The sequence below is a fragment of the Pyricularia oryzae genome, chromosome 2, assembly GCF_000002495.2.
Source record: "Pyricularia oryzae 70-15 chromosome 2, whole genome shotgun sequence".
Lineage (NCBI taxonomy): Eukaryota > Fungi > Ascomycota > Sordariomycetes > Magnaporthales > Pyriculariaceae > Pyricularia > Pyricularia oryzae.
The window spans coordinates 3,055,613-3,079,134 of NC_017850.1; the positions used below are offsets into that span (position 1 = coordinate 3,055,613).

Below are 23,522 nucleotides of genomic sequence, written 5' to 3' on the forward strand. Positions count from 1 at the left end.
CCTGTGACGATTGGAATCGTCGATTCCCATTCCTGCTTACACCCAGGTCATTACCTCGCGTTTTTATCGTCATCAGACACCACAACGAGAGAATCTTCTCGATTAATCAACCCAAGTACGCACCCGGCGAGCGATGACGACGCGAGGTTCTCTTACGACCGCGCGACTCAATTCAAGGCACAGCTACAATGGCTTCAACGCTGCACGCCCAATAGTTCTGGGCTTCGCGAAGCTTTTGGGCTTAGGCTTGTCCTCTGTCGCCGCCTCCCCCATTCCTGCGACGCTTGGTCACGGCGGCATCGAGCTGCCCGAAGACGAAGATGGAACTCCAAAATGGATTCTATTTCTCTTCTCGGCCTTCTTGGTGCTTGCCGGTGGCGCTTTCGCCGGTCTAACCATCGCGTTCGTTCCCTGCCTCCATCTCGACCCTCCACTGCGAATCGCGAGCTAATTTGGTGATTGTATCGGAACAGATTGATGGGCCAAGATAGCATCTATCTACAGGTCATTTCTTCCGACAAGGACGAGCCCCAGCATAAGAACGCTAAGCGCGTGTACAAGCTCCTCGAATCCGGGAAACATTGGGTTCTTGTTACACTTCTTTTGGCCAATGTGGTTGTCAACGAGTCGCTCCCAGTTGTTCTTGACCGGTGTCTCGGTGGTGGTGTTGCCGCTATCGTCGGCAGCACAGCTTTGATTGGTAAGATGGAATCGCAAACAGCTGCAGCTATAGCACTGGAAACGCTGCAAAGTTTCAAGAGCAAAACTGATGCCCTGACGATGATGCCCCAACAGTTATCTTTGGAGAAGTCGTTCCGCAGTCCGTCTGCGTACGATATGGCCTTCAGATTGGTGGATACATGTCCAAGCCTGTTCTGGCGCTCATGTACCTGACCGCACCGCTCTCTTGGCCGACTGCAAAGCTGCTCGACTGGATTCTCGGAGAAGATCACGGCACTGTTTACAAGAAGAGCGGCCTGAAAACGCTCGTTACCTTGCACAAGTCACTTGGTGTCGCTAGCGAACGACTGAACAAGGATGAGGTCACAATCATCAGCGCCGTCTTGGATCTCAAGGAAAAGCCCGTCTCATCTGTCATGACCCCTATGGATGATGTGTTCGTCATGTCAGAGGATACGGTGCTCGACGAGCCAACCATGGACAAGATCCTGTCCGCTGGCTACTCACGTATTCCTATCCATGAATCCGGCAATCCGACAAACTTTTTGGGCATGCTATTGGTAAAGATACTGATTACCTACGACCCGGAGGATGCCATGCGCGTCAAAGATTTCCCTTTGGCAACGCTACCCGAGACACGACCCGAGACTAGCTGCCTCGACATCGTCAATTACTTCCAGGAGGGGAAATCGCACATGGTCCTGGTATCCGAGTCTCCCGGCAATTCTGATGGCGCTTTGGGTGTTGTCACCTTGGAGGATGTCATTGAAGAGCTCATCGGAGAGTAGGTTCAATTCCCTGCGGTGTTCACGAGTTTCAGTCTTTGATATAACGACTAACATTGATCTTACAGGGAAATCATCGACGAGTCCGATGTCTACGTCGATGTTCACAAGGCCATCCGGCGCCTACACCCAGCCCCCAATGCGCAGATCTTCCGGAGGCACTCGGTCAACACTGCATCCAAGTCGCAAGAAAACGTCAGGGTTGATGCTAATGGCAAAGACTCACTGGCTCCTACTTCGACTCCAGAAGCTGCCAACAATGTTATAGCCGACTCTAGACTGTCGAGTAGTCCGAAGACTACCTTTTTGATGAGACGTAGCTCCGCAGGCCAAGACGGGCAGATGGTTTCATCGGCTGTACCAGTCCGTACCAACCTCGACGATATCCGGGAACACCTCAAACACCTTGGACCCTCGAACCCAGCGAACAACCCGAAGAACACACGCCTTACTTCTGTCAAGATCAAGCCAGGCAGCGGCTCCCAGGGACAGGCGTTACGTTCACCGTTGCCCGATGTCCCACCAGGCACTGTCCATGAAACCCCCGACTTGCTTATCCGTCTCAGCGAACCGAACGATCACGACGCTGATGAACAGACGTCGCTCTTGTCCCACACAAACATGGCTTCCAAGGATGGCGTACAGGCGCTTCGTCAAAGCTACGGTGCTGCCTCGGCTACGGATGCACAACAGCGCGTTTTATCATCGTCTGCTCAACAGCCTACCAATCTCCCTGATAAGTCCAATAAGAGCGACGACAACTCCCAAAAACCCAGAGAGCGAACTCAGTCGGGGATCTACAACAGGATTGGAACTATAGCAGAGACAAGTCCAATTCGCGACCCAGACACCGGGGCAAGCAGTCCTACATCCGAACGCAGTGGCCCCACAACGCCTCTGCCTAAGCGGTCGACGGTTCGCAGTGGTAGCATCACGGAGAACATCTTCGAGTCGGAGCGCGGCTTCCGAAAGGTTGTCCTTGAAACCAACAGTTCCAATGAAGATGAGGATGAAATCGAAGAGAATGCCACTCACTCGGCTGCTGAGGCAGACAGCAGTCCTCAGGGCAAGGGTGCCTCGAGCTCCACCAACGAGGACGGCCAAGAAAACGGCTCGAAGGCTGGCAAGAAGAAGAACAAACGCAAGAAGAAGGGCAAATCCTAGGCTCATCTTTGCCCCAGACTGTCAGCACCTCTCTTGCGCCGCCAGAATTTGAGTTCTCTGTTTGATAGGGGAAATTGGAAAATTCAAACATGGGGTGAAGGATAATGGGTCTGGACGGGGTTACTGAATAAGTTACGGATGTGCTGTACGATGATATAAGTGATCGCCATCGTTGATTAGGCCGGGAACTGCGACGAATATATGGTGAAAGCCGTATGTAATTTATTGAGGCACACAACCCAGTCTGCACCTATAGGGTCCAAAAGCTTTCTTTTCTTGTCTTGCAATACTCCCTAGAAAAAGCGACAGTGGGTACACGGTAGGGAAAATCGACTAGTCTAGAATAAGTTTACAACTATTCTGGTTTTGTTTCAAACCTCACTATTCAGATAAAAACGAGATTCCAGTCTACTGGTTGGCTTGCTTGTTCATGTATTCCATACGAATGCTAACAGCCCTCCTGTGGGCTTCAAGCTCCTCGACCTTGGCCAGTTGCATGACGGCCTCACCAACGTTGCGAAGACCGTCCGCAGTCAGATTGGAGCTGGTTATGTGCTTGACAAACGAGCCAAGGTTGACGCCCGAGTATTGCTTTGCGTAGCCGTATGTAGCTGTTCAAGGGGGGAAAAGGTTAGCATTGAGACAAGAGAATTTCCCTCGCACTTTTGCCCCTGATGGGCATATTTCAAGGGTAGACTTACGGAGCGAGTGGTTGACACCGGCAGAATAATCGCCAACGCTCTCAGGCGTCCACTGCCCGATAAACACACTGCCGGCATTCATGACCATGTCGACGACGGCCTCTGCGTTCTTGAGCTGCAGGATGAGATGCTCCGGTGCGTAGTCGTTGCTGATGCGCATGGCCTCCTCGATGTTGCGGACCGAGATGGTGATTGAGTGCTTGATGCTACCCCTGACAATATCGACCCTGGGCAGCGCCATGGCCTGCCTGTGGACCTCGTCCTCGATGGCCTTGAGGCCCGCCTCGTCCAGGTCGACGGCGATGAGGACGACCTGGCTGTCGACGCCGTGCTCGGCCTGGGAGAGGAGGTCCGACGCGACAAAGGCCGGGTTGGCGTCGCAGTCGGCAATGACGAGTACCTCAGAGGGGCCGGCGGGCATGTCGATGCCGACGCCGGCGTTGGTGTCGTTGCTGACTAGCATCTTAGCCGCCGTGACGAACTGGTTACCTGGGCCCAGGATCTTGTCGACCTTGGTAACGCTCTCGGTTCCGTACGCCATGGCAGCGACTGCCTGGGCGCCACCGGCGAGCACGATGCTCTCGGCGCCGACCTTGTGGGCGACGTAGACAATCTCGGGAGTCACGGTGCCGTCCTGGCGCGGCGGGGAGGCGAGCACGATGCGCTGGCAGCCGGCCACCATGGCGGGGACGCCAAGCATGAGGGCGGTAGAGGGCAGCACGGCCGTGCCGCCGGGCACGTACAGGCCCACGCGCTCGATGGGCCGACTGAAGCGGCTGCACACGACGCCGGGCATGGTCTCAACGCGCAGGGGCTTGTCCTCCTTCTGGGCCGCGTGGAACTTGCGGATGTTCTCGAACGAGATGTCGATGGCCTTGGCAGTCTCGGGGGACAGGCGCATCATCTCCTCGGGGAAGGGGGCCTTGAGGACGGGTGACGTCAGGGACGTTGCCTTTTCGAACTTGTGAGTGTATGACAGGACAGCCTTGTCGCCATTCGTGTGGACGTCGTCGACTATGGGGCCGATGATCTTCATGATGGCGTCGGACGACTTTTGGGAGGGGCGCTTCAGGGCTTCTTGGATGTCGGCAACAGAGCTCTGGCTGACGTCGAGGACCTTCATTGCGATCCTGTCAGACGTCGCCTCTGTAGCAGCAGGCGCAGGAGCTGGTGCGAGCGCACTGGGTGCACTAGGCTTGATACCTTCCTTCTCGGCCCATTTGCCCTTGGCGTCTCCCGTCCTACGCTTGACCTTCCAGCTCTTAGCGTCAAGGTTCCTCTCGATGTCGCTCAAACTGACGCCCGAAGCAACCGCCTTCGTCAGCGCAAAGTAGATAAGGTCAGCGGCCTCAAAGGCAACGTTCTCCTTGGTCTTTGCATCGCAAAGCTCCTCAGCCTCCTCCATGATCTTGGCCCTCAAAAGCTTCTCATCTGAAAACAACCTGGCAGTGTACGAGCCTGCAGGAGCCGACTCTCTGCGTTGTGTGAGTGTTTGCTCCAACTTGGCAATGCCGCCGAGGTTTCCAAAGCAGCTAAACTGGTCGAGGTGGCAGAAACGTCCCTTTTGCCTAACGACGAATTTGAGAGCATCGTTGTCGCAGTCAAGAGAGATTCGAACCAGCTCCTGAGTGTCTCCTGAAGTGGCTCCCTTGTACCATAAACCACGCTTGCGACTTTGGTAGACACCCGTGCATGTCCGCAGGGCCTCTCCGATGCTCTCCTCGCTGCTGTATACCAGTCCCAGGGCGATTCCATTATCGTCAGTGACCACCGTAGGAAGCAGCTTGTCTCCTCTGTCAGAAGTCCAGTTTGATGCCAAGAGCTTAGATATCGAAACCTTCCCGCCGGTGGCATCTTTGGTGCAAGCAGTCAGCCTTGATGACGGCAAGATAACAGTGGCATGCACTTGTCGGGCCAAGGCAGCGCAAAGCTCCAAATCGGCACCGTCTGCTGGCCTGATGAACAGGGGTGAGCCCTTTTTCGAGTTGAACTGCTGGACCAGTGTTGAAACATCACCGCTCGCATCTATGCCGCTCACGAGCAGACCATTCTCTGCTGCGGAGACCTGCAATGAGGTTCCGTCAACAGCCTGTCCAACCCTTGAGCCGTGCTCCTCATAGTCCTTCAACTGCTCCGGTTTAACAAAGACCTTCCTGGCACCACTATCAAGTAGGGACAATATGTCGTTGGCAGACTCGAGTTGAGTCACATCCAGATATGGTTCGAAGGCAGAAGTGCCCGGCTGTAAAAAGCTCCTCACGTCACCAAGATTCTGCGGCGTGACCTCGAAGAATATCGTGCCAAGACAAGCAAGCTGCTCCTTGGAGAGGCCAGCTTCGCCATTGAGGTTGACAGAGGCATCAACAATGAAAGGCAACGGTAGTGTTGACTCCATTGTGGATTAAATAGGCTTGTAGACAAGTACCTAGCTACACGAGTTGTCAATGGCTCGCTATTGGTAAAAGCAATAAATGCAGCGGCAAGTAGAAATGAGGGGCTTGGTTTATATGACGACGGTAGGGGCTTTGCGCACTTAGATAGTTCGGCAGTTTTGATATAAGAAAATGGTCTGGATCTTTCCCTCCTCTAAACTAGTTGACTGACAGGTAAACATAGAAGCCAACTCTGTAACAATCAGTCATAGGGTTAGTCATGCTGCAAAATCAGAACTTTTCCGATGTCAGTCGCCTCCCGGGAATCGGCGCTTCTTTCGTCATGCTCAAGACGGCTAAAATGACCACAGAGGGGCAAAGAAGCCCCACTACGCGACATCGCGTGAAATATTTATCCATGGCACTTTACTACCTACCTTGCTACGTATAGGCAGGCGGGTGGGCATCCATATTTTTGGCGTCTTGCATTTTAATCGCAGGAACACACGACCCATAAATAAATCGAGAACAGGGATCAGCTCTTAAGCTATGGCCTGTGCACTTTATTACCAGGGACGGTTACTCCGTCCGGGCGCATGCGCGTAAACTGGTTGCAGAAAGCTTCACGCGACACATTGAATTCAATCCAAATCTCATCCCATCGCACCCTACTGTACTCCAGCATTCAATCTTGCATTGATGCGTCGGTCTGTCCCCGCCAGAGACGTTCAATAGCGATAATTCAAATGGCAAATATATGGTCCTCTTAGCATTGACGCGAACGACGGACCCGTAGTGCCACGAGCCGTACCCAAGCTCATCCACCTCATTTTGAGACAGCTGGAAACCCGCCGACGAGTGTCGTTGGCCTAATCGATCGCAGCCAAGCTCTCAATTCTCTCCTCAAACTCCAAAAACCTTTCTTTTTCACGAACTCACGCAATCCATCACAAAATGTCAACAGCAGCCCCTCAAACAAACGGCGTGCCACCGGCATCCGGCAGCCAACAGACTCAAACCACAAACGCATTCAGCTCCCAGCAGTCATCATCACAACAACCGCCGGCAGCCGGCCAACCACCACAACCCGCTGGCGCGACCGGCGCATCCCAATCACAGCAGCCGCAGGCCGACAGCACGCCTGCCCCGCGGCCGCGCGACGCCCGCACCATCGAGCTTCTGCTGACGGCGCAGGGCGTGACGGCGTTTGAGCCGCGGGTGCCCCTTCTCCTCCTCGACTTCGCCTACCGGCACACGGCGGCGGTGCTGTCAGACGCGCTTCACCTGGCCGGCGACCCCTACACGACGCACGCGGGCGCCAAGCCGTCGGCCGCGCAAAACGCCACTGCCAGCGCCCCGAGCGGCGGCGACGCCAGCGTCTCAGCCTCGGCCATCCAGGTTGCCATCGCGAGCAGGCTCGCCTTCCAGTTCCGCGGGGGCGGCAGCACCTCCAAGGAGTTTCTTCTCGAGACGGCCCGCGAGCGCAACAAGGCCGCCCTGCCGCGCATACTGCCGCACGAGTGGGGCGTCAGGCTGCCCAGTGAGCGGTTCGTGCTGAGCGGCAACGCTTGGGGTTTGACGGATACATGGGGGCCGGGCGAGGCTGGGATTGATGACGATGACGATGACGATTCCGAGGATGCGGATGCGGAGATGAGAGATGCGATGGAGGGCGTGGAGACCCAAGGGGGCGATCAGGTCGATGAGGAGGTTGGCGGTGAGCCGGTTGAGGGAGGCACTGTCGACGACGTGTTTGGGGATGATGTGGACGAGGAGATGGCTGAGGAGTGAGAAGGTCCTGCTGTGACATCGGTTGTGGGAGTAAAAGCAACCAGTTACCATTTACAAAGGGTCTTCATCTTGAAATGACAGTGGGTCCTATAGTACGACATGGAGCTTCTTGGGTGTCGGCAAGAAGCATAGCATAACCTTTAACCTGGGATTTCGTTTGCTCATATTAGCGGGAAGATTTCAAAGGCATGATTTGGGGACAAGGAGCAGAGACAGCTTCTGAACGGGAGCTGCTCCGGGATTGAATCCGCCAAGATGGCGGAAAACAAAGCTCATTGATGAAGCAGCCATCAATAGTTATTCACACGTCGAAATGGCACAATCAGTCTAGTCTAATTTTTAGTCACAAACTTGCTGCATTGAATACTCGATTATTGCTACGTTGGCATAAGAACACTTGTGGTACATGTCTATCGGCTGCGATCTTGCGCAAACAAAAACCTACCAAAAAGAAAACAAAACTCCTCATGCTATGCAGTGATAACCTTGAAAATCCAGAAAATGCCCCTCCCCAACGGGGAGAAAAGAAAAAGAAATGACCAATGCTTGATGTGGCGCTGTTGAAGCTGCCCCCCTCTCCACAAGGCGCCAGTTTTTTTTTCCCCCAGATGAACCGATCGTACAAGTTTGGTGAGAATGTGAGATCGAGCTGCTAGAAAATACAGAGGCTCATCGGTGCATGTCCCCATTGACCTTGAGGTTCTTGACTCCTGTGATGACTTCGGCATCAACGTCGCTGACCGCATCTTTCCGAGCCGAGTTCTTCTTTCCATTAACGGTTGACGCAGCAGGGGATTTACCCCGGCCAGCAGTATCCTCATCTTCACTTTCCATGGCTTCGTCATTGTCGTCATCATCGTCCTCTGCATCGGCGTCTTCCTGTTCATAGACAGCCGAATCCTCCAACATCTCTTGTCCGTCCTCATAGTATACGCTGCCCTCGTCGATCGAGTTGCGTGAGATGTAGCTTTCGCCCATAGCGTCAGCAGCCTCGTCGTACTGGCTCTCCTCGTCGTCCTCGTCGTCTTCAGCGTCATCCCTGTCGACCTCATCCGAGTCGCTGGCGGAAAATTCGTCAATCTCAAGGGGCTGGTCGCGCCAGTACTTGAAGTCTGTGAATTCTTCGCCGCCACCCTTGACCAAGGTGCTCACGGGGGGAAAGTAGTGCTCCACAATCTCCGACATGCTGAGGTAGCTCAGCTTGAGCTTGTTCAGGCTGAGGAGATCCAGAGAAACCTCGGCGTTGGAGTTGATAGTGAAAATGCGAGTCCGGGGGACATCCACGGTGCGGTACGAGATCTGATCTGTAAGTCTGTTGCCGAAGCCGGCATAGAAAGGATGGTGCTCAAGTCCGTACAGGCTCTTGATATCCCGGAGCGTCGCCATCTTGAACACATGGGGCTTGCGCAGGTAGATTTCGCGGCGCAAGGCTGCCATGGTACGGTCTGGGGAGAGAATCGTTGGACCTCGGGGCAGCCGATAGCCATCTTGCGCAATGTTGTGCAAGTAAGCCCGGGTTGTATCTGCCTGACCAACCGAACGACTGGTGAGGTACATGATATTGTACCCATTGTTCTGAATATCAGTGTAGAGCTTGGCAACTCCAGCGTGCGTCCAATCTCGTCCGATCATGTTGAGCACGTGGCCCAGCGCATCTGACTTGGTAATGGTGCCGTCAATATCTGAAATGACGACAGGGGTCTCGTGTTTCCAGAGATACATGTTCGCAGAGCACGTAGCTCTGTTGACAGTGAAACTGAGAGTGTTCTCGCCCGACTTGAGGTTCATGGCCTTCAGCTGATCGCTGGTGAGGCGCAACGTCTTTGCATAGTTCCTGTTCGGATCACCGGCAGTAGTAGAGCCTGGAGAGGACGGAGGAGTCTGGACGAGCGCTAGTTGGCCAACGTCAGACTCTGTCCTCCTATGAACAGGAGTCTGCGCAGTTCCAGAGCTGTCGTCGCTGTGGTACCCAGGATCTGAAGCAGCGTCGATGGCTACGGTGGGGTTGGTGAAAGAAGTCTCCATCATCTTCTTCATGGCAGCCTCCTTGGCCTCCTCGCTGTGGTAGATCCACAGGTTCGCCTGCTCATCCATACCAATGAGTGCGCCAACATCGTAGTTTCCATCTAGCTCCTGTGAGAGGACCTTGCGTGCAAGGATCTCGGCGCGGAAAGCGTCCTCCTCGTTGTTCTTCATGTCACTCATATCAAGCATCAGGTCGCCTTCGTCGGTCACTTGTGTGCGGATGTTGACGGCTGCCAGTTCCCTCGAGAGTGTCACAGCCCGCCCAAGTGCCTGGCCACGGGTGAGAGGAGGCGGGCTTTGGGATCGATCGGAGGGGTTCGCGAGATCGAGCGGCATGTCTTCAACATCGAGGTTTGAGGACGGCCTACGCGCCCGTTGCCTCAGGATGTCGTCGCTGTGAGGGCGGTGCTCAAAGTTTCCCCATTCTCCCGATTTAAGCCGATGAACGGAAAGGTTAGGTGAAGTCGACGATGGTGTGATGAGGCCTAAAATGGACGCATGTCAATAGCTGCCAATACCAACTGCCGCATCAAAGTCAATGAATGCACACACCATCTTGTGCCAAACCAGGCTGGATAATGGCCGGCTGAGGACGGACCGGTCCCGGCGAACGGGACTTCCTGGACTCTCCATCCAGATCAAAGGCTTCCGGGTCTTGAAGGCCTGGCTGCTGAGGCTCAAAGGGCGGGCTTGATGCAGGGGACACTATAGGCGAAGTCTGCATGCTTTTCGGGATATTGTCGGTAGTCTCGAAGACGAAGAAGGCCTCCCCACCTTCACCGAGCTTCATGGAGTATGGCTGTTTGACTCCATTTACTCTAAACTCGACCTTCTTCTCGTAGGGTCGCAACAGTGAAAATTTGCCGAAGCGCACATGGAAAGGGGAGCATAGCAGTGCGCCGTCCTCCTGCTCGACGACGATAACGTCGATGGCGCCACTGAGAGTAGCCGGGTTGATCGAGTTCCATGCCGTCGAGACCGAGTCGCTCAGATTCCTGACGTACTGCATCGTGCCAGCCGGTTCTGTGAGAGGTCCCAGGACCTCGATATTAAGGTGTATAGTGCAGAATTGGAGTTGTACCAGAGACGAGTGGTTCCGAAATTCGAAGGGTTCAGACCAGCTCGGTTAAGAAGCGTCGTGGGGAAGCGCCAGAACACCTTGATTCGGACTCTGGGCCGGCGCGCAAGAGATCTAGGAACTGCAGTTTCGGAAAGAGGGATGACAGTTGTGTGAGGGCCCTTTGGACCTGGGATGGCCCATGCAGTAGACGCAGGGGGAAATGCGAAAACAAAATCGTGCGTTCGGAAGCAACTTTTGGGTTCGGTTTTTTTTTTATTTTTTATTTTTTTTTTTTTGGTCCCTCACATATGATCAATGATAAATATTGAACAAAGGGATGTCGCCGTCCTGAATTCACATAAGCAAGGCCTTCATGAAAGACGTTTCGAGAGGATTACGGAGGAAGATTCAGTCTATTTTTGGGGAAAGAAGGAAACATTTCATTGAGATAAGCTGGGTCCGGCTGTTGCGAAAAGATGACGGGCCTATTTGCGCTTCGTTGCGGCCGTTGCGCTATGTGCATGTGAGCTTTGCTGAAAGTGGACGGGCGGAATGACCGAACTCAACAAACAGCGGTCCACTCTGCCTCTATTGGAACCAATAACAGCACTCTAGCATTTATTCGAATACCCACCTCAGCCGCTACCTACCGCACTGGCAGGTCTGGGCAATGAGGCTACGAGCCGCGGTTCTTTAGTGAAGGTGGATTTCCGATCCGGCGCATAGAATGATTTGTTCCGTTTGACATTTTTCAAGGTTTTACAGCCACTAGACTAGTGTCGCAAAAGTAATTCGTCTTCAAATTATGACCTCGTTGATACTATATTGACCCTATGCTGGATGTCATCGTGCAGAGGTAGGTAGGTAGGTGGCTGCTACGTTCTAGAGTTGGTACCAGGTCAAGGGATCACAGATGCTGAGTCCCTCTGCGAGCCACGACTCAAAATCCCTTGTGATCCCCCGACTTCTGACCAACCTGCCCCAGCAACCTGACGCCCAGAGTTGCCGACTCTATCTTGACCCTGGTCCAATAGATCGCGCGGCGGGGGTTTCCGCATCAAAATTCGATGGACTGATGTCATAAGAGCTGGGCCCCGTTCTGTTGAGTTTCAATTCATCTCCGGTGATTGTGTTTTTTCACTCGTGATGTCCCCAAGACTTTTCCACCCATGGGGCTGTGGGAACTTGGTATGCATGTTTGTCAAGCAAGCCTTTTTTTCTACTCGTATTTTGGGCTGCCTCCACAACTCCTGAACTAGACCTGTCCTCTAGTCCATTTCTAGTCTAAAGGGCTGAGCTGCCCCCAACGCCGCTTGATGCATGTTGCCAGATATTACGTTATGTACCTTCCTTTCCTTGCAAGCTCTTGAATTGAACAGTTGGCAAATAATCATTTGCTCCAGTCCCGTCAGTCGTCGATGCACGCGGGGCGTTAGTGGTATGGAACCAAAGAGGGGCTATGGGGAAAAAAGGAGAGAGGTTCTAATTACCCAGGCAGGTAGGTATGGTAGGTAACTGAAAGAAGGGACTATGTACCTATTATCGCGCTTAAAGCTTGCTCTATGCAAAGAAATCGTTGTCTTGTTGGGTAGGTACCTACCTACCTACCTACCTAGGTAGGTATGTGATTAAGGGTTCCAGACAAGAGAATTCTTTACATAGTGGCTTGATGATAGCTGTAAGTTCAGCTCCATGCTATAAATTAGACACGGTTCTTTTTCAACGTGCTTTTTTGACCCACACATTGAAAACCTGCGACACTGCTTCGCCTTATGGTCTCATTCCTGGAAGGAATAAAGAAACCAGATCAGATTCGAAGGAGTATTGCACAAATTACCGGCTACATGCTTCGTAAGTTGAGGGCTGTGCTCTCGAAATCTTTGATGCTAATATTACATTACCTAAAAAGCACGTTGTATGAAAAGTCGTGTATCATGGGATTGTATACTTCAAAGACTTGGTAGAAAATTCAATGTTGCTCGACTATCTAATCTAGGTCTACGTGCTAACCCTGTATAGACTAGCAAGACTAAGGTACTGAACTTGCTAGTGCCGTAGGGGACCTTATGTAAGGCAGCGAGGTGCCGAGGTAGCATTGTAATTTGGAGGTCGACGTTGTCCGGCACTGACAGTGGCTATGGCTATGGTTCCAAGTGTGGAGCAGGTCGGTAACTGAAAAGGCAGCCTCACATGACCAAGTGGGCTAGTGGGCGGCGCATGAGGTGTGGCTTTCGCGCGGGAGTGTGAGCGGGCATACCCATGCAGCGGCCAAAGGCCTGTCAATTCGTGCACCACTTTTACATCTGGTTGCAATCTCTGATGTGGCGGTCGGTCCGGATTCTAGCCAGGTCAACGACGAAGAGCACGATCATCTACACCCTGTCTTTTCTGTCGTTTCTCAGTCTTTGGGCATTCAACGCGCTCTTTCTGGTTTTTCCAGCAATATCCCCAACCGCCGCATCGAATCGGAACTGACGTGTCATTGATGATTGTGATCCATCAAAAACATCCTGCGAACCACTCGGCCAACACGCTCGCTCTAAAGCCTTGTCGATTTCTCCACTGCGTCGCACCCCGGCGTGCTATCGTCTCGATGAACTAGTGTCGGTAGACGACATGTTATGGGCTTCATGGACGACCGCTGGCCCGTTTCTGCTTCTGGTGTGTGCCATCATTGCATGGTGGCTCACTGAGTACGTTCGCGATCTTGCCGCTCATTTCTACGGCCTGAAGTTTCGGCCGTTGATCTATCGACAATTTTCTGACTTGAACTGCAGGCCCAAAACCCACCAGCTTAACGCCATCGTCTTTGTTGGCTGCATCTTCTTCTGTTGGGCTGTCAACCCTAGCCTCGCCCGCGATTCCTTCTACCGTTTCGTCCAAATCTCATCGAGTACTGTCGTCCTGCTGAACTCTGATACATATATTGGCACAAACGCGACGATGATCTTTACGGGCGCTGCTGTACTATGGTGGGTCAATCTTTGACGGGCTGCTGAGCTCTCGTTTTGCTAATATCGGGTTGGAATAACTCTAGGCTCCTTCGTAGGGCTGCACAGACACTGTGGAAGCCCGTCCCAGAGCTTATTGGAGTTCTTGGTCTGGAGGTTCCTGACAGCCCCGACGTTTCTCTGACTGGGATCGCAGCGGACAAGGCTACTTTAACGTGGACCCGTGCGCAGCCCAGTCGCCCCGTGCAGAAGTTTTTGATCCAAGTCAATGGCGTCAACGGTGCGTAGATGAGGAGATGAGCATTCTGAACCAACCGAGCATCAAGGAACAATTCTAACTCTGCGTGATTGTGATTTTAGTTGGTGAGATTGCAAGCAACCAGGACAACTTCATCATAGTCTCTGGTCTGAAGCCAGACCACTTTTACAATGTGCGCGTGATAGCCGTTGGGATTAGCAACTTCCAGGCCGGTAGTCGCGTCATCCGACTGCGAACCTTCTCCCGCGATGGGCGTCCACAGCTGGGAAACTCTCGTTTGCCCTCGAATTTCACATCGGATGAGCAAGGGCTCTCGTCCCAGGTCGAAACAGTAGATGAGAATGGCGCCCCGCGCAGTCCTGTTCCTACCGTCGAGACCGCGGTTATTTCCGAATCTATACCTCCTATTGTACCCCGAGACGCCAACGCACCAACTGCAACTGTTCTCCGGAGGAACACTATAGGCAGGCGGCATTCTCCTTCAACTACCAGTCTAGATCAGCCGACCATCCCACCCCAGAGAAGTGATCCCACAGAACCCACTGATGCGCAGATGGATAGCCTGGGAGAGAAGTACAAGACTCTGCTTCGGGAGACAGAAGAGCTGGCGGACTTGATAGCTAAGGAAGAAGAGGATCACAAGCGGATGATGAACGAGTTGGAAGCTGAGAAGCAGGAGAAGAAGAAGGAACAAAAAGAGAAGGAAGGTCAGACGGAAAAGTTGAGGAGGGAGCAGGGCACTGCTGAGCGGCAGATGCGTAATGCTTTGGCCCGCAAGTCACAAAAGGAAAAGGTGCTGAAAGAGAAGCAGACAGAGCTGGCCAAGATGGTGGATCGCACTACTGGCTACGAGAAAGGCATTGAGGAAATGTCCAGAGATCAGCAGGGTTTTGCTCAAGAAAAACAGCAACTGGAGGAGCAGAAAAAGACCAACGAAGAGGGTTACAAGGCCGAGATCAACACGCTATCAACCGAGTGCGGCAACCTGGAGGCTGAACTCAGAGAGAGGAGGACACAGGTCAAGGAGCTGGAAGACGCTAGGAAGCGCTTCGTCGGGGGTGAGGACGACTTGGAATGGCAAGAGAAGGATGCAGAGGCACGCAGAGAATGGCACCGCCGTGAAAGAGAACTACACAGTGCCCTGGAGCACGAGAACAAGCAGATGCGGGTCCTCGACCAGCAGGTCGTTGTGCTGTCAGAACACCTCGTCGCCTATCAGTCGCGCGAGCTGTACACCCAAGCCAACTCTTCAGGAGTAGAATTTGCTGACACTCTGCACAATTCTCTCAAGAGGCGTAGTAGGAACGGAAACTCGATGAACACCGGCATACCATCTCCTAGTTTAGCCCCGGCCTATACGGTTTCTGACGCTGCTCCACACCCGCCGCCTGGATTTCAATCATCTCGGTTGCAAGGTCCCGCAGGGTTTGCTCCTGGACCGTTTATGGCCCTTCCAGCCGACGATGCGTTGGACGCTTCTGAATCACATGAAGAGGCCATCAGGGCGCTTACTGGCGACGCGCCTCTAAGCCCCACGGCCAAGGCGCTGCTACCTTCTCACATCTTCCTGGATATGGATGACGAAGACCAAGAAAGTCCCTTTATCCCTCCGCCTCGGGTGGGCTCTCCTGCAAATGACCCTCAATCTCCGCACTCCTCAAATCAGTCAATGAGCATTTTATCTAGTCCGCACGGCTCGTCAAACAACCTTCCATTCCCAGCTTTTGACGCCGGAGATCGAGGTTCCATCAATAGCCCAAGAGACATTTCCCGTCCGATGCCCTCTCCTCCCCAGCACCAGAGCCACTCGGGAGGCAAGTCATCCCTCGTTAATCTCCTCAGGTTTCAGCGTTCTAGGGGCAACAAGGTTGGAGATGAGGAAGGCCCGGCTCTTGGCAGTCTCAAGCTCGGTCAAAGCCAGTCCTTTCCCAGGCAGACAGACGAGCCTGAAGGCCTGGCTGGCAGGAGGAAGTTGAGCCTCTCGTCGTGGAACGTATTTCACCGCAACTCAGCAGGCCCCGAACTCCTGGAAGGGATGGCACCACAGACGTCGGACCACAAATTCTCGGCCAGGACATTATTACCCTTCGGAGGACACCGGGCGGCTAGTGGTGTCTTTGGTGAAGGGAGTCAAACTAGCCCAAGGCCAATGTCGATAGCATCGGCTGAGATGCCACGGCCATCCGCGGATGGGAATGCCATATGGGGCCCGCCTGGCGAGGGCAACACCATCGGAAAGCCGTGGCAGCCATGGACGTCACATGACAACGCTTGGTCGCGAAACCCGTCCCGCCGGCCTTCGGTTCACGGCTCTCCCTCGGCTCTCAAAACGACTCTGGCTTCTGCTGATGACGAGATTCTTGACGATGAAGCTTTGATGAAACATTCAATGAGTCAAGTCGGGGTGATAGGCAGCAGACCAGCCACTAGCAAGAAAGCCATGATGGCGCTCAACCCTGCGGCGCCGACGTTCATGACTGGCCTGTTCAAATCGAGCAAAGACAAGAAGGACAAAACCAAGGGCAAGGAGGGTCAATCCAGCGCTGAGACGCCTGTGGGCCTGGCGGGTGACATCTCCCCGTCTGATTCTCGGGTCTCTCGGGATGCACCATCGATCCGTACGCAGCCATCCGTGACCGAGTCCCGCGAATCCCTTGCCCTCGACATTAGTACTTCTCACACTCTCTCGGATGCAACAAGTCCCATCCTTCTGTCAGCTAGTAGCGCCAAGGATCCAGCTGGAGACAACGTGGTCAAGAAATTGTTCCGCAAGGGTAGCTCGAGCAAATTCAGCTTCTCCTCGCGCCTGGGTAAGTCCAAAGGACCAGGAAGCACCACGGCCAGCTCGGACAAGAATGGCCCCGTATCTTCGGATCAGCGGTCCAGCATCGGCGACCTCGACGATGCTGGGGAGGAGCTCATCCTCGGTCGTAGCTATGACAGTGTCACCAGCAGCCCGTCCCTTGGCCCGTCTAAAAGGCCGGAGAGCAGGATGAGCAGCACTCGGTGGTTCTCTTCAATGAAGAAGAAGGGCAAAGAAAAGGAGAGTCTCGAGCTTGACCGAGGTCACGAGAGCGTCGATGAGGGTGACGAGAAAAAGGCTTTGACAGAGGGCTGAAAGGCCGTGAGCTTGCGTCTGTATTTTAGAAAACCCTGCTGTATTTTCTGGGCATACTTGTGTACCAATGCCCTTCAAGAGTTGAATATAGCGCATTCCTTTTAACGCCTACATTTCCAAAGGATTTGTGGTACACTAGAGAGCGACTTTTACAAAATACTTCGTAGGGATACAGTGTTGAATTACATATTCTCTCCGCTTTCTGCTTGCTTCGAATGGAAAAGACGTGACTTAGAGTATGGCAGCTTAAGTACTTGCAGAAATAATTCTTGACTGCCCTTCTGAATGCGTTACAAATTGCTCCTTAAATTTTGAAAATAGGCCAACGTATTTAGGAACCTAGGTAGGTACCTATATGACTTGAGCTTGTGCGCTATTGTTGTTTCCTCAGCCATGGCTTTGCTCCTTCTGGCAATCTGCTCTGAAATTTGATATCGTTCACTACCCTGCACCTGTCCAAGCTGACTACCAGCCGCCGTACAGCATACGCAGGCTAGGGTCACGTTTCACTCAGCTTTGTGGAGCTCAGAGCTCCGAAGCTGGGTCGGGTCTTTTAGCTCTAACAACAAATGGCCCGATCGGACCGTCCGTTTTTTCTCTCGAGTATTTGGTTCGACAAGACGACACAACAAAACGCGGTATCACTCCCAGAACACCGATTACGACACTGACCGTCACCCTCAACCTCGTTAGTAGTTCAGCTTTTTGAACTTTAGCAATTGCCACATACCAACTCGACCCAAGGCCAACCAACGCAACGTCCGAATCCTCGCTTGAACGAGGCAACAAACAAATCATAGCTTCGAGCGGACCAATTCGCCGCCATTTGCATCCCCTGAGCTACTTATCAAGATCGGAAAAGGTGTTGATTGGCCACCATGGCCACAAATCCACCCGCAGGGCCAGATGTGCCAGTCGTTTCCAACCAGAGGCAAACAACGGCGGTGCCATCGCGCAACCCTCTACCACTATCAGCATCGCAGGAGGCTCAGGTCAGGGAGGTTTACTACAAAAGGGTTCGGGCTCTTTGCGCGCCCGAGATAAAAGGTACATAGACCCTCTTCTTTATTTCCCTCCTCAATCTCCCCCTATGTGGCATGCAGCGCAAAGCAACGGCTCCCGCCCTGACAGCCTGGATCCGTCTCTTGAAAAACAGCATTTGCAGACTGTGCCATCGGCCGCACGTTCTCGATCCCCTTTGCGTGTCGGGCGCAGCACCGGGCTATGAACAACTGCATGAAGATGCAGGCGACGGAGGAGAACCACGACCTGGCGCGCGAGGAGTGGTTCGCGGGCAGGATGGAGCGGCAAAAAGAAAAGGAAGCCAAGGCCAGGAGGAAGCTGGAGCAGGAGCGGTTCCACCGCGAGTGGTGGGGCCTGCCGGATAGGGACGCCGAAGAGCTCAGGGCTGAGGAGGAGAAGCTCAAGAGGGCCGAGAGGGTCGGGGGCATGGCCGCGAGGGATCGGGCGAGGATATCCGTCAAGAAGGATGAGGATAGGTGATCCAAATCTGCTGGGTAGACGATGAGGTGGATGTTTGCGATGAGTCCAGAGTTGTCTCGGCAGGTGGGTTGGCGTACATCACAATCCGAGCAAGCCGGATAGTAGCTCGGTTTGCATCTTTGAGCTGGTTTTCGTCATCTATAAGATGACAAACTAGATTGGGGTGCTACGGGATTGTGGTGCCCCCTGGGGGGTATGGCGCCACCTATCCTGCCATTCCTGCCTGCCTCGATGCAACAAAAGTCTACTCTGGAAAGGCAAGCAGGCCTGTGTATTGCGACTCACATGTATAAACAACACAAATGGCGCCATGTAGCATTAATATATCTGAAAATATTTCTGTGCCGGACATCACCTTGGAATAATCAACTTGATTTTTTTTTTTTTTTCTTTTTTGAAACCTTACCACCGGCTGTCCCTAGCTCTATATCTTTGCTCGCGCCCTCCCAAGCTGCGCTAGCGCCTGGTCGACCAGCTCGACGACTCTCCCTCCGACTCCCCACGAAAGCTCATATCCTCTGCCGCCGAGACCATATGCATGCACCAACACCTTTGCTGGGCTAACCTTTTCCACCTCGAGCCGTGCCCCGCCTTTTCTCGTAGGTCTCCTCCCCACGATGTCAAAGACGGGCTTCAACTCGCCTATCTCGGGGTACGTAGCCGCAAACTTAGCCAGCAGCTCGGCCCTGATGGCGGGCGAGGGGTTCGGGTCCCAGTCGTCGGGTTGCTTGGTCCCTCCGATGACGGTACCGCCGTCGAAGCTGCGAGGCACGCAAAAGGTCCATGATCCGTCTGCGCATTGCCTGGTGACTGTTGCCGGGCATGAGTTTGAAACGATGCAGGTTTGTCCTGTTTGATGGGCGAGGGCGAGATTTTCATTGTTTTGGTTAGCAAACGCAATGTTATGCTGAGAAAGCAGCGAGGGAGTCTGAAAGGGGAAATGGCAGGACTTACCCCGGGTCACAAACACGGCAGGGTCACCAAAGCCGTACCCCGAGCAGTTGACGACGACGTCGACGCTCCCCAGCTCACTCTGCAGAGCCCACGCCTCCCGCGGATCCCTCAGCTCCCTCCTGACGACCTTGCCGCCCCGCAAGACGATCCTCCGCATCAGGAACGGCAGGTATACCATGGGGCTGACGCACCACGTCCTGTACCTACAGCCCCACACGACACCAGCCGGCAGCTCGGACCGGTCCAAAAACTCGAACCCCTGGATGCCCAGCTCCGCGGCCCGGGCGACCGTCAGGGCCCCGCCGCCCTCGGCCTTGCCGGGGTCGTCCAGGTACTCGATGCCCGGGAGGAACGTGACGCCCGCCTCGGGGTGGCGCGCGGCCACGCCTTCCATGTGCGCAAACGTCTGAAGCGCAAAGGTGTGGTCGCGCTCGAGCGTGGCATCACCAGCGCGGCCTGGACCTGCCGGCGGCGGTGGGACCCAGCGGTTGTGGGCGCCGCCCCATGGTGACGTGTAGTTGATCTGTGCCTTCGGGTCGATGGTTTCAGAGGGCGCGGGGAAGTCGCGTGCGATGATGGTCACGTTGTGGCCGGCTTCTTGGAGACGGGTCGCGGCTGTTAGGCCGGTGACGCCCGCTCTGGGTGGTGGGTGGGTTGGTTAAATGTTTTGGTACAAAAAGGTTGCATTGTTTGGACACAAGGCTTTTGTTGTCCGCAATATTTCGCGTAGCTAATTTCTCTTTGGGTTCAAACTATGAATGCAATACTTACCCGATGATGACTATATGAGAAGCCATAGTCATAGTTGCGCCTGGCAACACAGACAAGCTATTGGTCTGAAGCAGCTATGCGTATATAAGTGACTCGCAAAGACCAAATTAATCAGGTCGGTAAATATGGAACATAAAACCAAAGAGATTATTGATTGTAAAAAGTAGACCAGTACCACCTGTAAAACCAAACAAAAAACAATTCTAAAGAAGAAAAGAATTAAATCCCCATATATCTATCAACGCATGTATTAGGTCTATTCTAGTTGTTGGTCTATATTTTGAGGTCCGATCCCGGCAGACCTAGACTTGTCAAAGCCTGAATTGCCCGTAGTAACTTTCAGTAGCCTTTGCTAGTCCCCACCAGTCGACAAGGATGACGCAGACTCGGCTCCGATGTTTGCTCCGGGGACCTCGGAGAATGAAGATTAGAACCTATGACTTTCGACTAATAAGCTGTAATATTTTCTGTTCATCAAGTCTTGCTGTCAATGTCGCGTAGCTCGCAGCTTCTGGTGGCAGACACCCAACGCTCTGCTTAGCCCCTCGGAGGTACGGTGAATTTCTGTATATGCTCCGTTTCGCCGAAGTTGTCCCCCAGCCCCTTCCGAAAAAAAGAGAAAAAAAAATGACATGTCATTTTACGAGACCTCTATGCCTCGCCATATTAATTATCTGTTAAAGCTTGCTCTGCGATAGACCTTGGCTAGAATACAAGGCGTTGTGGCGATACTTGATTAGATCGCTTGGTTCATGCCCTACTCTTTCCATGGTCCCAAAAGCCCCATGCCGCCATCTCCTATGTGGGCTTGGGAATCTTCAAAGGGTGTGCTTCCGTGTTGAGTACATAGTCATCCAGACTTATCAGGTCCGGGTCAGAGAAGATTAGGTAAAAGTATTTGAGCGTCTCTGCCAACCAAAAACTCTGTGCAATGGGATGTTAGTATCACAGGATTGTCCAATGATATCTCGGCTCTGTATAAGGAGTAAAACCTACCTCCATTCCATTGGCCTTGTTCCCGCGAGCGTCAGGCGCCAATACATTTGCAATTGCGGAAAATGCCTTCTCGGTCTCGGTGGCCTTTTTGATCGACTGAAACATTGCCCAGGCCCAGTCCAGCCATTTCTGGTCGCCCGTGATGCGATAGAGAACAAAGACGCTCTCAATGGCTTCGGGCCTCAATATGTACCGGTAGTCTGTGATGCTCGCGAACGCCGGGGGCATTCCTTCGGTTCGGTACTTGCCACCCTTGGCCTCGAAGATGGACTTGTTCCATTTACACTTGCCCAGCTTGGGCTCCTCGCATGCCACCATGGATGCAACCTCGGGCATGATGCCCGAGACGGTAGCCTTATATGCCCAGGCACAGCCGCGAGCCAGCTGCTTCCCCAGCTCGACGTGGCTGTCATTATTGAGCAGACGGCCTCCGAGCGCGTACATACCGCCGGTAAAGCAGCCAAGATCTGGACACAGCCGAGGTTAGTAAAGCTGTAAGTACTAAGAAATCGTTTTTGGATGTAAGCACGTACGTTGGACTTCAGGCGTCATCTGGAGATCGCCTGCAGAGACATAGGCTCTAAGGTTTCCGGAGAACAAAATGTCCACGTCCTTGTCGGGTATCATCGGTCTGAATAGTATGTGCTTTTCGGCTGCATCCATTGCAGTTTTGTGCATAGTGGCATACGTTTGGTCCAGTCCACCAAGAAGGGCGTACATCTTTGGCAGATATTCATACAGCGAGTCCGCCTGCGCACCAAGTGTGAACATGGTATCCTGTGCAGAGAAGCCGTCGTGCAAATCAAAGGAAATGGGCCACAGCCCAGGCACACGTGTCTCGTTTTGGGAAATGCTCAAGTGAACCTTGATCCTGTCAATGGCGTCGTAGAACTTTGGATCACCCGTGAGCTGAGCCACTCTGGTAAATTCGAGGGACATGGAACCGACTGCTGCGGCCACTTCCCTGTACGAGAGCTGAAGGTCTCCATTCCATGCGTCTGTAAAAAAGAATGCATTGACTGGCAGTCTGTACTGGTTGTCAAACGCTGCGTAAAGCATATGTGCCAGCTCTACGGCCTTGTCAAGCAGCACTTTTTCCTGGCTCAAATCATAGGCCGAAAGTAACCCGCCAAGGTAGCGAATGTTAGTTTCAAAGAGTGAGCACATGGGACCGCTCGACTTGAACCAGTTGATTTTTTGGACAGCCTTTACGGCCTCGGCAAAATCATCCTTCATTCCCATGATCCAAAGCGAGTCGAGACTGTCAACGAGCGTGGCTCCCCAGCCAGCAAAGCTATTATGACCTTCAAGCGTCACGGGGCGCAGCTCATCGTATCCCCAGGCGTATTGACGGTAGCTGCCCCAAGACTTTTCAAAGGCTTGTTTCACGGCCGCCTGCCTGGTTGCCTGCAGCTTCCGGAATTCTGCGTCAGGGGCTGCAAACTTGTGCTGCACCCGCGGCAGTTGTCGTGGAGGCCCCGATGGCGGTCGGACCATTAAGGACCTGTTCACGGGGAACTTCTCCTTCCTGCGCGCCCAGTCCTGACGGAACCAGCCGGACGTCCATGACGTTTGCTGCTCCGTTCCAATGGGGGATGGCGTCGAGGACGAGAAGGTAATGAGGATCTGGGACAGGAAGAAGGTTCCGGTTAGGGCAAGCGCCAAGACAAGAATTAGACGCTTGCCCATGCGGCGAGGCGAAAAGAAGGCCACCATCGCTGATGAGTTTTGGACGGGCTTAGATTACAAAACCCCTGTCGGCTGAGAGGAAACTATATGTAAAAGGTCTCGTGTGGCTTCATCCGGGGACTCGACCTGGACACTAAAGAAACAAAAGGAGCGACGGTACAATGAGCGACCCACGAACGCATCTGAGCCGTGGTTAGGGGAGAAAATAACAAACAAGAAAAAAAGGCTTGACGAGGTTTGAGACAAAATCTGCGCCAAGGTGAGGGAGAACGTGGCGCTATGCGAAAAGTCACGAGGAAACCAAGGAAACCATTTGCTCGCATGGTATTCGAGATGACAGCGCCGCCCCGGTTCTTAGCCTTCTTAGCCTGGCTGGCGCGTGCGGTGTTGGGACCAAGTCAGATCTTCAGGGGCGGGCTGTAAATAAGGGTCCTAACAATCGTTAAGCAAGGTCCATCGCCCCACTGTTCTGGCAAGAAGTTGTGCATTGAATGGAAGAGCAAGTTGGAAATTCCAAGTGCTCAATTGCAAATATGCGACTGCTACAGTTTGAAGATTCGTGCCTGCATATGAATGACGCCGAAAGTAGTATGGAGAGACCAGTTAGACAGCTCCGCCATCCGAATCAATTGGATTGACGTTCAACTCGGGTTTTAACTAGACTAGAACTAGACCTAGACTAGGTGTACCTACCTGACCGTG

The 23,522-nt window shown here is 53.4% G+C and overlaps 8 protein-coding genes across 8 annotated transcripts; 4 read left to right on the top strand and 4 right to left on the bottom strand.

Annotated features, from left to right (window-relative positions):
• Window positions 1-3,069, top strand: MGG_11236 (uncharacterized protein). Its single transcript, XM_003714184.1, has 4 exons — window positions 1-402; window positions 474-700; window positions 796-1,465; window positions 1,535-3,069. The coding sequence occupies exons 1-4, from the start codon at window positions 134-136 to the stop codon at window positions 2,628-2,630; spliced, it is 2,262 nt and encodes a 753-aa protein (XP_003714232.1). The 5' UTR covers window positions 1-133; the 3' UTR covers window positions 2,631-3,069.
• MGG_01309 (histidine biosynthesis trifunctional protein) lies at window positions 2,776-6,133 on the bottom strand. The gene is made up of 3 exons (XM_003714185.1): window positions 5,865-6,133; window positions 3,332-5,760; window positions 2,776-3,241 (listed from the first exon to the last, which is right to left on the bottom strand). The coding sequence occupies exons 2-3, from the start codon at window positions 5,724-5,726 to the stop codon at window positions 3,039-3,041; spliced, it is 2,598 nt and encodes an 865-aa protein (XP_003714233.1). The 5' UTR covers window positions 5,727-5,760; window positions 5,865-6,133; the 3' UTR covers window positions 2,776-3,038.
• Window positions 6,134-6,164: 31 nt separating this feature from the next.
• MGG_01310 (uncharacterized protein) lies at window positions 6,165-7,939 on the top strand. The gene has a single exon (XM_003714186.1). The coding sequence runs from the start codon at window positions 6,658-6,660 to the stop codon at window positions 7,492-7,494; it is 837 nt and encodes a 278-aa protein (XP_003714234.1). The 5' UTR covers window positions 6,165-6,657; the 3' UTR covers window positions 7,495-7,939.
• MGG_01311 (nuclear elongation and deformation protein 1) lies at window positions 7,822-11,108 on the bottom strand. Its single transcript, XM_003714187.1, has 2 exons — window positions 10,072-11,108; window positions 7,822-10,004 (listed from the first exon to the last, which is right to left on the bottom strand). The coding sequence occupies exons 1-2, from the start codon at window positions 10,526-10,528 to the stop codon at window positions 8,164-8,166; spliced, it is 2,298 nt and encodes a 765-aa protein (XP_003714235.1). The 5' UTR covers window positions 10,529-11,108; the 3' UTR covers window positions 7,822-8,163.
• Window positions 11,109-12,852: 1,744 nt separating this feature from the next.
• MGG_14775 (uncharacterized protein) lies at window positions 12,853-17,105 on the top strand. Its single transcript, XM_003714188.1, has 4 exons — window positions 12,853-13,272; window positions 13,357-13,551; window positions 13,617-13,810; window positions 13,891-17,105. Exons 1-4 carry the CDS (start codon window positions 13,196-13,198, stop codon window positions 16,905-16,907), a joined length of 3,483 nt encoding a protein of 1,160 aa, XP_003714236.1. The 5' UTR covers window positions 12,853-13,195; the 3' UTR covers window positions 16,908-17,105.
• Window positions 17,106-17,459: 354 nt separating this feature from the next.
• Window positions 17,460-18,761, top strand: MGG_01312 (uncharacterized protein). Its single transcript, XM_003714189.1, has 2 exons — window positions 17,460-17,954; window positions 18,064-18,761. The coding sequence occupies exons 1-2, from the start codon at window positions 17,786-17,788 to the stop codon at window positions 18,408-18,410; spliced, it is 516 nt and encodes a 171-aa protein (XP_003714237.1). The 5' UTR covers window positions 17,460-17,785; the 3' UTR covers window positions 18,411-18,761.
• On the bottom strand, window positions 18,714-20,455 carry MGG_15667 (uncharacterized protein). The gene is made up of 3 exons (XM_003714190.1): window positions 20,136-20,455; window positions 19,365-20,002; window positions 18,714-19,259 (listed from the first exon to the last, which is right to left on the bottom strand). Exons 1-3 carry the CDS (start codon window positions 20,165-20,167, stop codon window positions 18,835-18,837), a joined length of 1,095 nt encoding a protein of 364 aa, XP_003714238.1. The 5' UTR covers window positions 20,168-20,455; the 3' UTR covers window positions 18,714-18,834.
• Window positions 20,385-23,471, bottom strand: MGG_15668 (uncharacterized protein). The gene is made up of 3 exons (XM_003714191.1): window positions 21,665-23,471; window positions 21,132-21,598; window positions 20,385-21,059 (listed from the first exon to the last, which is right to left on the bottom strand). Exons 1-3 carry the CDS (start codon window positions 22,845-22,847, stop codon window positions 20,934-20,936), a joined length of 1,776 nt encoding a protein of 591 aa, XP_003714239.1. The 5' UTR covers window positions 22,848-23,471; the 3' UTR covers window positions 20,385-20,933.
• Window positions 23,472-23,522: the final 51 nt, after the last annotated feature.